Here is a 17,472-nt window from a genome sequence, read left to right as displayed (position 1 = left end):
CAAGCTAGGATTAAAGTGTTTTCATACTGCTCCAAATGTAAATGTGCCTGTTGCAAAATGATGTTGAAAGCGGGAGGGGGGAGGTTGGGACAAGAGGAGATGGAGAGCGGTGGTGTTGGGTCCCAAGTGGGACTGTGTTGGTCTGCAGGGAGGTTCTGGAGAGCCTCAGCTAGGCTGAGCCAGCCTGTGGGTGCATGGGCTGCCAGCGAGGAGGAGGATGGGACACAGCTCTTGGGACTGGCCATCTGAAGGAATCATAGAATCATAGAAAGGTTTGGGTGGGAAGGGACCTTAAAGGCCACTCAGTGCCACCCCCTGCCCTGGGCAGGGACACCTCCCACCAGCCCAGGTTGCTCCAAGCCCCGGCCAACCTGGCCTTGAACCCCTCCAGGGATGGGGCAGCCACAGCTTCTCTGGGCAGCCTGGGCCAGGGGCTCACCCCCCTCACACCAAAGAATTTCTTCCCAATATCTCATCCCAATCTCCCCTCTTCCAGTGTAAAACCCTTCCCCCTCGTCCCATGGCTCCCCTCCCTGCTCCAGAGTCCCTCCCCAGCTTTCCTGGAGCCCCTTGAGGGACTGGCAGGGGCTGGAAGGTCTCCGCGGAGCCTTCTCTTCTCCAGGCTGAACCCCCCCAGCTCTCTCAGCCTGTCCTCCCAGCAGAGGGGCTCCAGCCCTCCCAGCATCTCCGGGGCCTCCTCTGGCCCCGCTCCAACAGCTCCGTGTCTCTCCTGTGCTGAATGAGCTTGTTCAGGGCAGGTCCATCAGGAGGACTACTGCTGTGTCAAATTCTGGGTGGAAGTATGTAGAAGAATCAAGCGTCTTCTTGGTTAGGTTATTGTATTACTTCTCTGTTAAGAAAAATTGTTGATGTGACAGTATATGGTATGATGCCAGATGGAAAGTCACCAATGGTGGGCTTAGTGTAGGATTTGGGAGAAATAAAGTAAAGATTTGGGAGTAGAAATAGTTATGAAGGGTGGGACCTGGGTGGGTTGACACTGATGAATGTCCTGACAAATACAGTAATGCTCATGCTATAGAGAAGGGAGGGAGAATAAAAGAACCAACATGAGAGGTGACTGCTCCAGGAAAAGATGGTGTTATCACAGTGAAAGTGATGAAACGCTCTAGAGGAATAGAGCAGTAGAGCTAAAAATTCAGCTATGAAGAAGTGTAAGATCGTACAGTCCAGGAACTCAGAATTGCTTTGAAATGGAAACCAAAAGGTTTAGGCATCCTGTAAGTCTCTGAAGTTACTAGCATAATGCAGCAATTGGAAAACTGATTTTTCATGTACCGTGGGTGCAGTCATTCGCAGTGGGCAGGGAAGTGTCACCGTCTGACATAATAACGATTCTGGTTAGCGTGCCCTAGAAAGAAAGGGGCAAGTAGGATGGTCAGAGGGGTGTAATAGCTATTTTAGAAAGAAAAACTGAAAGATTAGGATTTTCCTGGATGTCAGAGAAGTGACCAAAGCACATTTTTTTAAATCGTGAGTATGCTGGAAAAGGTAGGTAAGGATTGATATAACTCATTTCCTTTTCCAGTACCAGAACATCAGCTCTAGCGTGAGGCTAGAAGGTGGCACATGCAAAACACAGGAAATCACCGAATCATGGAATGATTTGGGTTGGAAGGGACTTTAAAGCTCATCTAGTTCCAACCCCCTGTCCTGGGCAGGGACACCTCCTGCTAGAAGTGAAGTTAAGCTGTGGAACTGCTCTTCACATACCAAGCTGTGGTGGTAGCTGCATATGTACACGGGTTTGCAAGGGAGTTCACAAAGGAACAGTCAGCTTTGGACTGTTAAATACACAGGTGTGAGCGCTGGCTCCAGAATTCTTGAACTACCCATAAGTGGAAGCTGGAAAAACTCTGGCCTGACTCTTATGTGCTTGTGAGAACGCACGGAAATCAAATGTAGGTTTTTCATGCTGGTGATGCAAAGGCTGAAAGGAAATACTACTGTCATCTAAAAATATGTAGTGGAAGCAGGCACGGAAGAGGAGGAGGGACTCTTTAAGGTCAAGGGCAGTGGAAATCCAAGTTGCTGGAAATCCACTAGCAGGAGTGGGAGACTCTGGGAGAAGCTCTAGTTCAGTGGAATGGAAACGAAATAAAGGAGAACATGGAGGGGAAACAAAACACAGATCAGCCAGGTATTTCAGAACAGAGCTTGACAAATAAGAGGATCATGATGTATCCTGTTCCATTATTGCAGAAGAACTTACCCCAGGAGCCCTTTTTCCATTCATTCAAGAATATTATGTGAAAATTGGTTGCAGAAAATACAGCCACTTCCTGGTCTCTCACAGACTGTGCAGTCTGGGAAGACAACTGGGAACTGTAAGAGGGTGATCCTGAAGGTGGGTTTACAGGATGTTGATATTGTGAGAGTGAATCCAAAACAACAAAAAAGTCAAGCCCTAAACCCTCTGATGCTGACACTGGAGTGCTGGAGGGATGGGGTAGGGCAGAAAGCTATCAAAGAATAACTGCAGTATTTAGAAATAGGTTTCCAGGGATTATAAACAGAGCGGGGTTATGTGAGCAGGGGTGAGTGATTAGCCTTTTCAAGAGGTCCGTATTTGCTTTTCCAAGTCAGGGTAGTAAGTAATTCCAGCTTTCCTTAAACAGCCACATGGTGTATACATGTCTAGTCTTAAACTAGTCTTAAACCGATCTTAAGGAGTAACCAAATTATAGGTGTGGAGCTGTATGAAGAGTGAGCTTTGCAGGGGTTCGTAAGGACTAACAGTTGTTGATGGACCTGTCGGAGCGGGGCCAGAGGAGGCCCCGGAGATGCTGGGAGGGCTGGAGCCCCTCTGCTGGGAGGACAGGCTGAGAGAGCTGGGGGGGTTCAGCCTGGAGAAGAGAAGGCTCCGCGGAGACCTTCCAGCCCCTGCCAGTCCCTCAAGGGGCTCCAGGAAAGCTGGGGAGGGACTCTGGAGCAGGGAGGGGAGCCATGGGACGAGGGGGAAGGGTTTTACACTGGAAGAGGGGAGATTGAGATGAGATATTGGGAAGAAATTGTTTGGTGTGAGGGGGGTGAGCCCCTGGCCCAGGTTGCCCAGAGAAGCTGTGGCTGCCCCATCCCTGGAGGGGTTCAAGGCCAGGTTGGCCGGGGCTTGGAGCAACCTGTTCTGGTGGGAGGTGTCCCTGCCCAGGGTAGGGGGTGGCACTGGGTGGCCTTTAGGTCCCTTCCCACCCAAACCATTCTGAGATTCTATGATTCCCATCTGGTGAATCTCCCGTGTGCCAGTTCTCACGCTTTCCCAGCAGCCTGTCGGTGCGTGTTGTCCCGCCAGACCAGGAGCTCTGAGGGATGGAGGTGCATGTCAGTAGAAGGTAGAAAGTGCACGATTCTTCGATTCTTCTGTGCCTGGGGCAGGCTTGTGTGCAGGACTGCCGCCCCGGCAGTGTCTGCAGGCTTGTTGCAAGGCGCTGATTGGCATCGTTAATGCCAGAAAGTTGGGATCTGAAAGGCTGGATCCAGAGCTGGGTAAGACAAATGATCCGTTTCTCGTAACGGGGCAGTTCTCTTCAGCTGTGCACGGAACAATCATACTTGATAATCTTGTATTAATATGGAAACAGTGTGACGACAAAATTGCTTCTGTAGTAAACCGAAAAATATGTAACTCAGAGATTCAAAGACATCTAAATTGTTTCTCTTTTTTCCTCTTTAGCTGCTACTCTCACCCTCCTGCATTTACATAAAATTTGTGTGTCACCCTATTTTCCTACAATCTTGTTGACTGATTCCAAATTTTAGAAACAGAAACTTACATTTTTCAGTATGCAGCTCTTAACTGGGTAGAAGACCATAAGCTAACATTTTTCTATGAGTGTGTCTCTGCTGGGAATACTCTTACGTGGCTAGAAATGTGTCCTCAGGATTTTGTTCTATTCAGCAATGAGCTTGTTGCACAAAGAATCGTCTGAGCTGGAACACCAGTCCAGGTGAAAGGAATGTGCAGCGGCATAGCTGTCTGAAGCAGTTACACCTGTGGGAATTCCCTGCTACATGCAAATTCTTGGGTTTAAGAAGTATGGCGGTGAACAGCCGAAGCTGCAGACACACCACTGACTAGGGTATGGTCGGTCTCGTTAATTTTTGCAATTACCCTAGGAATGGCTAAAAGTTAACTCTTGCTGCTGAGAGCTTTGGAGACCGCTCACCACGTGCCTGGCTCCAGGTGGAAGAGACTCTTGGCCCATCAGTCTGACTTCCTAGAAAACAACTAGATACTTCGCTCATTATAGATTTATTTTTTTCCTGGATGAATATTTATTCAAAACAGCTGAAATTTGCTGGTCATGAAAATACCTTACAGACGCTCCTTTGTGAAGGAAAGTCTTGGACCCAGTTGCTAAAGCTTCCAGAGCGTGCCTGATGTCAGCAGTGCGGTTTCTTCAATGCAATATTCTGCTGGGTAGTTTAAAAAAATATTATAAGATGAAACAGTGGGACAGTAATAAAATTCTTAGGATTATTTTGCTAGGAATTATTTGGTTTAATACGTCAAAGACCTTTCTTTTGAGCTGTGTGGACTGGAAGGATCTTCACAAATCATCGGATGTAATCTCTTCTTGTTGCACGCATGTAAATATTTCATAAGCAAATCATAGTGCATTTTAAGGTTTCTTTAGTCTCTGCCAGGTCAACCGGAAAGCTGTCCCAGAAATTCCTTTCTCTGTTGGTTAAACCTCTAAGATGATACCACTTATGCATACTTTAATGCTGGCATGAGAATAATTCAAATAGATTTTTTGCTTTCCCCAGTCCCACAGGACGACCTTCTTTGTCTCCATTTTGCAGCTAAACAAACCAAGTTCTCTCGCTTTCCTCCTGTGCAGTAGGGCTCCGTTTTCCTTGGCTGTCTTAGTAGTCCTTGTCTACGTTTATTTTAGCTTGGAGAGCTTCCACAAATGTTGTTGCCTATGTGAAGGATTTATTGCACGCCCATAGCTTTGGAGCGTATTCTTACGTCCCAGAGGCTTGAACAAAAGAATGGAAGGCCAGGACAGTAAACAGGGCATGCGGTCTCCGCTTGTCTCCTGCCGTTTGCTCAGGGTGGATTCATCAGTCGTAGGCAGTTTGAAAACCATAACTCATTTCCTCTGTTTGCTCCAGTCAGGTCTCTAATCTCGCATCCATTAAGAGTTATCTCTGAATAATGAATGGGGAATCCATTAAGAAGGGGAAAGGGCAAATATAGTACCTATTTAAAAAAAAAAAAAAAAAAAAGGGAAACACTCCAGGTTCTCTGCATTTTCCTTCCCCGGCTTTCTTTTCATCCATTTGCTTCAGTTGCCAGAAGAACCACTGGAGGAGTTAACGAAGCGAGTTAGTTGTAGGCGCGTAGGATGTGACAAGGGATGACTAACAACTGAGTGTGGCCAACGCCAAGTTGTGTAAAATTGATCTCGGTTCTTGCTGTGACAGCTACTGGCCTTGTCAGGAGGGGAGAAATCACGGATGTCATATGGCTTGATGTTTTTGGCGAGGCTTTTCTGACGCTGTCCTGCTTGATACAAGCAAGTTAGGGGGAATGACTGGGGTGAAGGTGCTATCAAGTGGGTACAGAACTCATGGCGAGAGAAAATAAATGATGTGTGATTAAGAGTTCCGTTGAGATATTTTGCAGGAGTCTGTCCCGAGTTTCATGATAGGCAATGTTTTCTTTAAAGGTTGAGATAAGGGAATATAGAGGGTATGGTTATTGCATTTTAGCTAAGCAGGAAAAGATGAAGTTGCAAAGTATAAATTGTATAGAGGACTGGATTATAATTCAAATTGCTTTTGGAGAAGTGTCGTTGGAAAAAAAAGCCCAGTGAAATTCAGCACAGGCAAATGGGAAGTTGTCAAGTTCAGTCTGTGTAATCAGTTACTCAAATGTCAGAAAAATCTGCTCAGTCATGAGGAAAGGGAGGGGGGTGCGTCAACAGGCATGCCCAAGTCTGCTAGAAAATATTCCTGTGTGAGGAAGACGACTTCACCTGGAGCAGTGTCCGGGTTTTTCCTTAGACTTGGGCAAGTTGGAGGGAGTCCAGAGAGAGTAGTAGGTGGGGCTGTGTGTCTTAGCCCTTTGGCCAGTGAGTAAAGTCTGAAGAACTTCAGGTGGCTTGAGAAAAGGCAGAGAAGGTGCAAGAGCTGTGTTTGAGTATGCAAAAAGTAGTTGTAGAAAGAAGGGAAATGAACTCTGCTACCTGTGAAAAGTAAGGCAAGGATTGACGGCCTTAATTTGCACTAAGGAAAACCCAAGTGTGCCATCAGGAGAGACTTCCAAATGGCACAGAAAGGAAATGAGAGAGTGGGATTCAAGCCAGCAACCGTCAGAGGTCTTCAGTAGAACATCAAGCATCTTTGAAGCATAACGTGGGTATCCCTCAATGTTTTGTAGAGCCGGGGAATGTGCTAGATTGCCTCTCGAGGCTGCTGCCAGCGAGCCAGACCTCTGCGCAGCATGGCCTGGTAGAACATCTCTGAACAAAGCGGTGCTCGGGTTTAGGACCTGCCTGTGTTCCCCCTCCTCTGCTCTTTGCCCTTGTCCTGGTGTTTGCCAGCTCCTGGGAGGAGATAAAATCTCGGCAGCAATTGGTCTCAAAACCCTGATGTGGGGTCTGAGCCAAACAGAGCCGATGAGACACTTTGAGAAGAAACTTCGTAGAGCATTTCCCTGCATCTCAGGAACTTTTCTCCGTGGCATCTTTGGATTTCGAGGCTTTTCGTTTACTCCCCATTTGCCAACTGATACTTGGCCAGAAATCTGACGTGTGTTTAAACAAATTGATTTGGCAACTGCAGTCAGCGTTTGTTGGGTCAACTGTAGGTGACGGGACAGTGGGGAGAGCTGAGTTTTCACAGGACTCGGTGCCTGGTGGTGTCCGTGTCCTGCCAAGGCACTTGCTGTGACCTCAGGAACAGCTGAGAGGGAAATGAGTTGAACTAGTTCAACTCCAGTCCGTGATGTTTTCTGAGGTTACTGGTTTGTGAGCGAGGAAATGTGGGTCTGTGGGTCAGGGGGGAACGCTGTGCCTTTCCGAAGGCGGTTAGGGAAGGTTTGATCTCAGTTTAGACCAGTTTAAATTCAGAGACACCGTTGATAGTTGAATAGTGTCACTGAAAAGTGTCTGCGAACTTGTAATCTGTTAGGTTTATGTTCTCTGAAAGACAACTGCGTGTTCTATTAACTCTTAATTCTCAACTTAATGGCATGCGAGTTTATTTAACCAAATCTCACGTGTTCCATGAAAGATCTCAAAATTAGATGGGAAAATACATACTGTCATTAATCTTGCATGATCGATTTTCAGGATATTGCTTATAGAAATCAACGGCTTAATGTTACAGTACATCTTCTAGATCTACTTGTTATGTACTGTGGCCTAAAATTTCAGGAATATAAATGTGTAAGATCGCGTTAAAGCTCTATCAAATTGATCTGAAAACAAAATTCTTCTCAGTTTTAAGTCTGAGTTCCAGAAAATGGTGAGCAATTGTCTTCGTGGCTGCTCAGCAGCTGCTGAAGTGGAAGGGGATGTTCTTGGGCGTGGTGGTGGTGTTGGCTGGACAGTTGGGGCAGGTCATGGCTGGTCACAGTTCCAGTCTCTCCTGACTTTGGCAGCGGCCCTGCTGATCAACCTACGTTTTGAGAACTTCCTACAGAATAGTGCTGGGTCACCTGGGTTTGTGCAGTGTCTCGTCAGGCTGGTCAGTGGTTATGGTGTGTACCTTAAACCTTGTAGGTGAACTTCTGAAGTGCCTTATTTATATGTTCACTTGGGAAGAACTGGTCAGTAACAGGGGAGAGTGTCTGGGACAACGATGCTTCTGGGCTTGTTCAGACCCTCCTGCTGCTGGAGCTCACAGTGCTGTCGAAGTGTTGGTAGAGCATTTCTTGCTCCCGTTTTTGTCCTGCCTGTTTCTGGGTTCCACTGAAGCTCAGATGTCCGAGACACTCCCCTGAGATATGGGACTTGGAAATAAGAGTTTCTCCTTTTGGGTGCAAGTTTCAAGTTGTCAGTAAAAAAATATGAAGTTTAACAAATTTCTACTGTGACTTGATACTGGATTTGTTTATTGTGGTAAGATACCAGAAGACCTACTGCAGCTCACTGCTTTGCTGTTCCACAGATGGCTTCATCTTCTGCCACCTTAGTCGTGTAAGCCCAGTTGGGCAGCCCAGCGTCTTCTGTCTCTGTCATAGTTGACTCCGAAATGTGTTTTTAAAAAAACAGTCCCCTTTAAAGTAAAATCACAAAGAGAAACTTCAGACCCTCGATTCTGTACCCTTTTGAGCCTGGCTTACTGCAGCTTATCCTTTCTTCTCTGAGTGTTCAGCTGCATCTGGGATGGAGTGGACCTTCTTTGAAGCTGCTGCTGATGCACGTTGGAGTGTCTCCTACAGTTCTTCAAAACATTGCACGTCCCAGTATACTGGGCCATACGCTTGTCTAATAGATATACTGTGCTGGTTTCTTTAGAGCTTGCCTCTGATGCGTGCTCTTGTCTGTTTTCCGCAGGGACACAGCGGGGCAGGAGCGATTTCACACCATCACCACCTCCTACTACAGAGGTGCCATGGGGATCATGCTAGTATATGACATCACCAATGCCAAGAGCTTTGAAAACATCAGCAAGTGGCTCAGAAACATAGATGAGGTGAGTAGTGTCTGTAAGATCCCACCATCCAGCTGTTTGCTGTGACCCGTAGAGCACGTGATGAGTCCCACAGAACTCAGCTTCTGGATTGCAGCTTCTGCGTCTGTCCTGGCAGAAGGTGTAAATTAGCACAAGGGTTTGGGTGCTGTTCCTCGGCTCTCCTCCGTCCCTCCCTCAACTCTCCCTTCAGCGATGGCATGAAGGATCACAACGCTACACAGGTGTCCTAAAATGTCAGATCATACATGAGCAGAGTTTGTTTCTGGCTGGAGAATACTTGGAGGTAAGGAATACATCTTGTAGGAACTGTGAGCTGCAGTTTTCAGGAGGAGCTGCTGCCACAAGGGGGTGTGCAGAGGAGCAGCGCAAAGCCATAAGCTGTAGAGCAGCTGTAGAATATGTCACTTCTAGTACTAGCCTATTTTATAAGGACAACTATGTAAATCCTCAGAGATAACTAAATCTGATCACCTCTGCTCCCTCAAAATCGATGTCATGAAATATTTGCAAGTTTATTGTGGCCGTTGCAGGTAGCGTGGCAAACTGCTGGTGTTGGATTTAGCAAATGACTCAAAGCTGCCCAGCTGACGTTTGTCCTTGTTAAAGGAGAACCAAACACGGAGCTTGGTAAAATTCCAAGCAAGGCCAAGTGAAGCAGGAGAAACTGATGTGGAAAGATTCAGTGCCTGCACCCCCAGGAGTTCATTCTCTGGGAGTTCTGAGATGTTGGAGAGCAGCGCAACTGTTAGTTCTTGCTTTTGTTATGCTGTTCCCAAATGGAATAATTGTTTGGATTTTCCGGCTTCGTTGTTTTGCTAGAGAGCATGAAGATGGCCCTGTAGAACTGAGCGTCAGCAGATGGGTGCTGTCAGGCATTGCTAGCTGAAGCACTGAGGCTGGCGAAAGGTTATTACAGAGCAGAAATGTGATATTGGGACTTTAATTCCCCAGCGTGAGAAATGGGAAACTATACTGTTCATGGAAGGATACGCGTTGTGGTGGGTACCGCAGGGGAGGAAGTAAAGGAGCACAGGAAGAGGCTCAGTGATGAGTTGAATGTAAACTTGAAACCAAGGCCTTTACATGCTGCAGTTGCTTTGTTTAAAAAATTCAGTAGTATCCAGGAAGTTGAGTAGTTCATGTGAATGTCATTCATACCATTGTGTCCGAGAAGTGAGTGGTTTTGCTGACCTCATGTTTTCAAATCTGTGTCACACAAACCTCTGCAGCGGATTTCAGGTGTGTTATGAAGGCTGCGTGGTTACTGCAGTTTTATAAGGGATACGTGACACCTTAGGAAGCTTTTTTCATTATGGAAAAAGCTCACTAATGGAGAGCATCTGCAGAATCGATGGGTGAAGTCATCCTCTGAGGTTCCAGTGCAGTGTTGAGGCTTCTTGCTAGAATGTGTGCGGCTGTCACCCGCTCTTGTACGGATTATTGCGAGTGATAGTTGGGAATGAAGTAACGAAGTGCTGTGGTTTTACAAGGTGATGTTGCCAAGGGTATTCTCTCAAAGAGGAGAGTTTTCAATAAGCAAGCCGGAATTCCTATTCCTTGCAAGGCGGCTCTTATACAGGATACTTTAAGCCTTAATTTAGAAATAGCCAAGACACCTAGAGGTGTTACACCTTCATCCTTGCTAAATGCGTGATAATTTAAAGTTCACACGTTCTGCAGAGGTGTGCTATGCCGTGCACTTTCGCTTTGGGCTCGTAGGAATTAGTTAAGTTGCTCAAGTGCCGAGTTTTATACGTTGGGGCTGGCTGTATTTGAAAAGTCTGTTGCTGCCTAAGCAGTGTTGTGTGTGTGCATGAAAAGTTAACGTTTTCAGAGTCTTACTCGACATGATATCTTAACCTACCTTTGCTGTCTGGTTGCTCTTCCTCCTTGTGAGCTGAAGGAAAAAACTGGGGGTGGTTCTCCTGAGGAATGTGAAATGGGTTATTACTGTAAGCAGGAGTACTGGTACGTGGATCTCTTGCCTCTGTAGTTCTATTAATAATGCTACCGTAAAGTAGTGTTAAGGCTGTTGGAGTGAAAGTAAATTCAGATTAGACTTTCCAAGAAGCTTCTCATGGCAGGTTGCAAAGTGCTTCAGTTATCCACTTAAGTGATGCCTTGTGCTGTGGCTGCTGGAACTTTCCTGCTAATCTGGTGGATATCTTTGGCGTGTTCTTTCCTTGCTTTGATGGATATTGGCAGGACGACAATAACTGAACAGCCCAGGCTTTTCTGCTCGTTCGGCATTCCTTAGGAAAGCATTGGCACTCGCGTTTGCCTTACAGAGCTGATTCCCTGTGTATGTGGTCCTGCTTTTCTTTGGGTCCTGAGCATTAGCGTGGTGCTTGCTTCAGCTTTCCCTTTGTGTTGTCCTGCTGCGCGTTTGCCTGGTATATAGTCTGCGTGTCACTTCACTGCTTGAGTTTCTCAACTTCTCTGTGAGGCCCTTAGCAGATAGGGCTAAAGCACAAAGCTGACCTGTGGTCTTGCTCTGATGGCGACATCAGAGGAACAGCGTGATGTAGAGAGCTGTAATTTTCCTTTGTTAGTTAACTTGGTAACTCCTCTAAACGAAATTACAGGCAAAAAGGGTTTTTTACTAACTTTCTGGTTATTTGGCTTTGTGGTGGTTGAAAGCATGGTTGCAGTTGTTAAGGAGACTTACCTGTCTACAATAAAACTATGCAAAGGACCCCTTAAACATCAAAAAAACGGTAGCATCGGCTGGAGCCACTCGAGTGCATGAAGCTTGGTCGTTGGCAGCTGTAGACACGGGGCTCTTCTTGTCCCGCAATGTTTTGTAGCAGCATTTCTGTAAGAGGGGTCTGGGCTGCAGGACAGCACGTTGCCTTTTTCGTAACGGAAGACTTCACCCTTAAATTACAGAAGTGAAAAGGAAGGGGGAAAATAACTGGCATTGTGGTGGTGACAGAGCTGTGTCAAGCCCGTAGCTGTTGTCTCATTCCACTCCCAGGGATACGAGCAGCTTAGTCCAAAGGCACCGTCTGAAGACTGGTTTCTAGCAGTCTTTGTTAGGACTTGGGAAAGTGCAGGACACCAAGACCTGTAAACGTTAGCCTGGACCTCAGACACTCCACAAAAGTGAAGTAGATATTTACTGCCTGCTGGGGGAGATTGTAAGCCTGTCTCTTGTCTCGTTTCAGCATGCCAATGAAGATGTGGAGAGGATGCTGTTAGGAAACAAGTGTGACATGGAAGATAAGAGAGTTGTCCCTAAAGCAAAAGGCGAACAGGTAAGTGTCGGGCAAAAACTTGCTTATCAAAGTAAGCACATCAGTGCCAAGGCTTCACCGTCTCCAGGTGCTTGAGATGCCACAAGGGGACGTGCCAGGGAACGAACAAGGTAGCTGCATTTGCTAGTGGTTTGTAAGCCTAGGGAATGTTTTCTCAGAAGTTGCAAAGAACTGCCACGAATGGAACAAGTTCAGCTGCAGTTTCTGCTTTCTTTGATAACTAAAATTTTTCAGGCATCCTTGAGGTTACTTACCATGCGACAGGCTTGTACGGTCTCTGTCGTCTCATGTTCAGACATTGACTTGTGATTTAATGCACTTTAATTGCTGTTTCTGAATCATTAAGTTCCAAATATTCCTTTGTGACACTTTGTCTCGCTAGTACTTCTGACACCTGCTATGGCTGAAAGAGTATCAGATGCTTATAAATGCCGCTAATCCCGAAGTTATAGTGGCACCAATGGAATAACTTCACAGAAATGCTAACCTTTCTTTCTTTCTTTTTTTGGTTTAGATTGCTAGGGAGCATGGTATTAGGTTTTTCGAAACTAGTGCAAAAGCAAATATAAACATTGAGAAGGCATTCCTCACATTAGCAGAAGACATTCTTCGAAAGGTAGGTGCAACATCCTGAAATTTCAGCTCCTGTTGCTTTTGATGTTCACACGAATTGTTGCAGCTTTTGACTTGGGCATGCTAAGACAAAGGAGTCACTGAAGGAGGACTGTTGTACACCTGAAGCTTCTAAAGCTTGTTTGATGTTTCATTATTGGAGGGGTATTATCTAGAGAGACTAACAGACATCAAAGAGCCAAGGAATGTAAACTCGGAGTTATTTGGCCCTTAAACTCGTGGTTGTGTTGTGCGCGTGCGTGGATTTAAAACATTTCATTTGGCGTGGAAGAGAATCGTCCTTTCCTGCCACCATCTCCATTGATACACAACACTAAGAGCCGCTAAGCGCCTGTTGGGAAGGGTTTAGGTGGGGTTGACAACAGATGAATGAGATCTGTCACTTCTGCCTTGTTTCCAACGATTAGCCCTCTCGGCTTCTGCGTTTCAGTGGAGGCTTTGTTGGAAGGTTATATCAAACTGAGAGAAGAACATGGATCACCAGTTCTTGCTGCTGCTTGGCTCCCCCTCGCGAATCGTAGAGCGTCCCATAGACAGCTGCAATTCCTGCGGCCCGCACCCAAATCCGTGTATGCCCAGAGCGTCGAGATACCGCTAGACTTGCGTCCCTGATGCCTTTCATGAGCAGAAAAGGCATCGGCTTCCCATAGCTGCCACTCTTGTTGATTGAGCTGGGCTGGATGCATGGGTGGCTCCAGGGCTGGTTCCAGTTAGTTGATGTGCTCCCGTAGCCAAGGACTTGCTGTACCCAGTAACCCCCACGTGGGCATATTCCTGCTTACGACCAGGTCGTCCCTCTCCACCACTGGAACTCCATGGATCTCAAGAGACATGGGTTGGCCGACCATAGCATACGTGCTTTGCTCCTAGTCGAGGGACCGTACATGGTTTTTCTGTGCCCCAGCCCCGTATCGAGACCCCCTTCATCACCGCTTCTTCTGAGCGTGGTTGATAATGGCGTCCCGGTTAGTCGGTTAGAAGTTCAGTGCAAGGTCAATGCTGAATCCTTTCACAACCCTTTAAGTGCGCATCTGCTCCACAATGTCTGGTTTGCCATTGTGCTTCGGGCTTGTTTGTTAACCAGTTTTTCATAGAATAGAATCACAGAGTGGTTTGGGTGGGAAGGGACCTTAACGATCATCCAGTGGCAACCCCTGCCCTGGGCAGGGACACCTCCCACCAGCCCAGGTGGTTCAGGTTTTTGGCAAGCTTTGTGTGAGAAACTGCATGAAAATCCAGTGTTTAGCCTTCAGTAAACAGGAGCTCAGGCGAGCGAGTCTTACCGACTCTTTCGACCTTTACATTTTTATTTTGGGCCTCGATGTATTTGCCTGAAGAAGGCAGGGGGGTGGCTTTTGCAGGGCTGTGCCGAAGGGAATAAGAAAAGGCATATGGGGACTAAACTGCACTATTCTGATGGATGCTTAGGTTTGTTTCTAGCCGGCTGGCAGTAGATGTTAGCAGCTGATCAAAACCACTCGACTTGGGTTTTTGCTTTGGTCCAACCGAGTTTCCATCCCGTGACGCAGACGAGCCTGTTTTGTCCGCTGCCTCGGCAATCGGCGTCCCGGTTAACTGGAAGGCGGATGCTTTTGAACAACCCCTCTTTATCCCTAAATTACTCTGTGGGTTTTTAAGGTCATTAGTTCACATAATTTAACTCCAGCGTGTGGTGTTGTACGCTGTGACTGACGTAGCCGAGTGTCGGCTCCAAGAGCAGCATCTAGAAATAGTTTGAGTTTACTTTGGGGTGGTCCGAGTCAAGAAGCTGGGTTTTTTCCCAGCTTTCCGGTTGTTGTTTACTTAAAACGAAACAAGAAAAACCCAACCGTAAATTGGTTCGGCATACTTCTGCCGGAGGGGGAGGAGGGTTCCCTACGTTTCTGGGGAGCTCTTTGCCCTTAGTTTATTCGTAATATTATTTTGGTGATAAAGTCTTTCTGGAGGCCGCTCTCTCTTCAGCTCTGAAGACTTTATTTCAGAATGTCTCGAGAGTCATCTAACTTCTTCTTTTTCCCTTGTTTCATTGCAGACCCCTGTAAAAGAGCCCAACAGTGAAAATGTAGATATCAGCAGTGGAGGTGGGGTGACGGGCTGGAAGAGCAAGTGTTGCTGAACCTTCTCCTATATCACCAATCGCCATCCACCGCCCCTTTTTTCTCGCTGCAAAACAAACCACTCTGCCCGTTTTTAACCTTAAACCAATGTTTTTGTTCCTCATCTTAACCAGCTCCTGTCTCCCTTTGTTTCTCCGTTTAGGACAGCTTGCGTACTATAATTTTTCTCAACACCATGTATAGGAAAATCATCTCCGTGACTTCATTTTCTCATGTACCTGCTCAACTTACCACTACGTTTTGGTTGTATTATAGTCCCGTTCCTCCTGACATTAAAACATATAGCAATCATATTCAACTCTCTTCTGCAAATTGTATAAGAATAAAAGTTAGAATTAACAATTTATTTTGTACAACAGTGGAATTTTCTGTCATGGATAATGTGCTTGAGTCACCGTACTCTCTAGACGCATCAGCAAAAGAGCCAGGAAAACACTCATTTTCGCCTTGAGTATGTGAATGGGGTTTATTTTGTCCTGTGCCTTATGTGGAAAGGAACTTTTTGTTTTCACTCTCTTTTTTTTTTTTTTTTTAATTTCTTTTCTTCTGGTGGAAGCATGTGCAGGAGACATACCATCCATACTTGACCATTTTAAAATACTGAACTCTTTCGTGATTGCTTTCTGTAATTGTTGGTGTAACGCATCGAGGACAAAGGGTGGTGCGAAAAAAAAAAAATATTACATTTACTCTGCTGTGTCTCCTTTTTGGTGATCTAGCCATTCAGAACTGTTCCCGCTGCCATTTTTTTCCCCCCCTCACTTGCGGCTCTTTCCTTTTTGCCTGCATGCTGCTTTTATTTGCATTTCTTCATGGTGTGATGTGTTAATTAAAAGGATGGCAACGTGGTATGTTTGCCAAAAACTTTAATACAAAGCACTGAGTTAGCTTTCAAGGTAAAAATGTTGAAGATACCTACTAATTTCCCTCTAGCCGATGTCGGTTCACTAGTATCTCTTCTCTCTCCTCCTGCATAGCCGTTGGGTTTTATGATATGGAAGAGTTATTTGCATGCACTAGTTTTCTATGGAGGGTGATGTGGTTGTCTACTTTATGTGTATGAATATAACATGCCATCCCCAAACTGACAGCAGTTAACGTGGACTTTTCAGTTCTCTCTTCCTGTTTTAGCCGCTCCAACAAGCTCTTCGCTGGCCTGCCCGAAGGCTGAGCGAAACTGCGATTTACGAAAAACAAACAAAAAGTTGGCAGTTTAATTTATTACCTCCCTGAAAACTTCCCGTTTCCCGGTGTTGAAAGCGGAGTCCGTTGGTCCTCGGGTCGGTCTCGCCGGGGGCGAGGGGGTGCCAGCAGGGCTGCCCAGCCCCCCCGGGCGCCACCGCAGCTCCCCCATTCCTGCCAGGAAGGGGGTGAGGGACAACCCTGTCCCCCCAGCGCTTGCGCGTTCGCTTGCCTCGCCTTTGAAATACCCCGGAGGAGACCTGCCCCGGCCAAGGACAAAAAGAGATTGTTTTTTGAATAGATGCTTCTTCCTCCCCAGGCCTCCCCTTCTCCTTTAGAGTCGGCCAAGGCCCTGCCTCGCTCCTGCCCGCTTGGCTTTGGGGCCGTCTCCGGTCAGTAACTGAAGTAGTACAGAACGCTGTGGTTTAATTTTAATGAAATGACGGTGTTTTAACATGGAACTTCGAGTCTTGAATGCCTTCCCCTGTCGTGACTTGACCGAGGTGTCGTCTCCCTTTTCCCTCTGTATTCCGGTGTTTTGTCTCGGCGCGTGTTGCCCCTTCCCAGGCCAGGGGCTCCTGGGGCCGGGCTGGGCGCTGTGGAATGCGGCCACCTTTTGGTTAAATCTGCACTTTCTAATGTTATCAAAAAGGGAAAAAAAAATGGAGAAATATACATCAAGGGTTGTTTTGTTGGTTTTTTTTGTTTTGTATGATCCTTGTTTTAAACATGAGCTTTTTATTTGCTTCCAGGGGCGCGGCTCCCTCTGTGTAACCCCCCCGGGATCCCTTGTAGTCGCTGTGTTTGTTGCAAGCCAACAGGTAGAGGACAGGCCCCTGGCTGGTACTACTCGCTCCCACCTCCCTTTCCTCTGCGCCTTCCCCAGTTAATAAACGGAACTCTTTCTACATGGTCTGCTCCTGGTCCTATGAAAACCGTGAGTTTTAACCGCGGGGCTTGGCTTTGTCTTGTGTTGGTGGAGTGCAAGGCCCAGCCCAGGAGGGAGTGAGCAACAAAAGTCGATACAGATGCTAAAAAGGAAAAAAAAAAAATAAAAAATTTATAATAATAATAATAATAATCATGTTGGAGGAATTTGCAGTAACTTCTATTTCTAAACTCCCTGCTAGCTTAGCACACTAACCGCTTGTGAAACCTGCCCTGCCCTGGGTGTGGGATCCAGCCGAGAGAAGGATGCGGCAGCAGCGTTCCCCGCGCCAGCCCCCCTGCCCGCCGCAGGAAGGCTCAGTGCCACCGTTCTGTCACGGCACAAAAGTTATAACTTGATTAAATTGGTCACAATAAACGAAAAGCCGGGGCTGAATCTCTCCTCCAGGTGTGTGTTAACCCCCGGAGCTGCCAGGGCCGAGCGGGGCAGGGGGAACCGCGGCGCTTCCCACTTGGACGGTGGAAAAACAGCATCAACTTAAGGTCTAGGATTAATTCCCATGCCTACGATTTTTTACTTAATCTTTTAATATTTTTGCTACTCCACTCTGGCTTTTTATTTAAAACACATTCTTTTGTACCACTTACTGTATCAAATTGTATAAAAGATCACTGTCCCATTCTTGGTCATACCAAGAGCAAATAAAAGCTTTTATAAACTTGCA

General features: G+C 46.6%; 1 protein-coding gene across 1 annotated transcript in view; it reads left to right on the top strand.

Annotated features, from left to right (window-relative positions):
* The window catches only part of RAB10 (RAB10, member RAS oncogene family), a 49,075-nt gene extending 31,603 nt beyond the window's left edge, over positions 1-17,472 (top strand). The window contains exons 3-6 of the mRNA XM_063330800.1: positions 8,532-8,670; positions 11,838-11,927; positions 12,442-12,543; positions 14,593-17,472. Coding sequence (XP_063186870.1) covers positions 8,532-8,670; positions 11,838-11,927; positions 12,442-12,543; positions 14,593-14,676 — 415 coding nt within the window. The 3' untranslated portion in view covers positions 14,677-17,472. The remainder of the gene's footprint in view (positions 1-8,531; positions 8,671-11,837; positions 11,928-12,441; positions 12,544-14,592) is intronic.

Source organism: Chroicocephalus ridibundus, chromosome 3 (assembly GCF_963924245.1).
Source record: "Chroicocephalus ridibundus chromosome 3, bChrRid1.1, whole genome shotgun sequence".
NCBI lineage: Eukaryota > Metazoa > Chordata > Aves > Charadriiformes > Laridae > Chroicocephalus > Chroicocephalus ridibundus.
The sequence above is the reverse complement of the archived record's forward strand: the minus strand, read 5'-3'. Positions and strand labels throughout refer to the sequence as shown.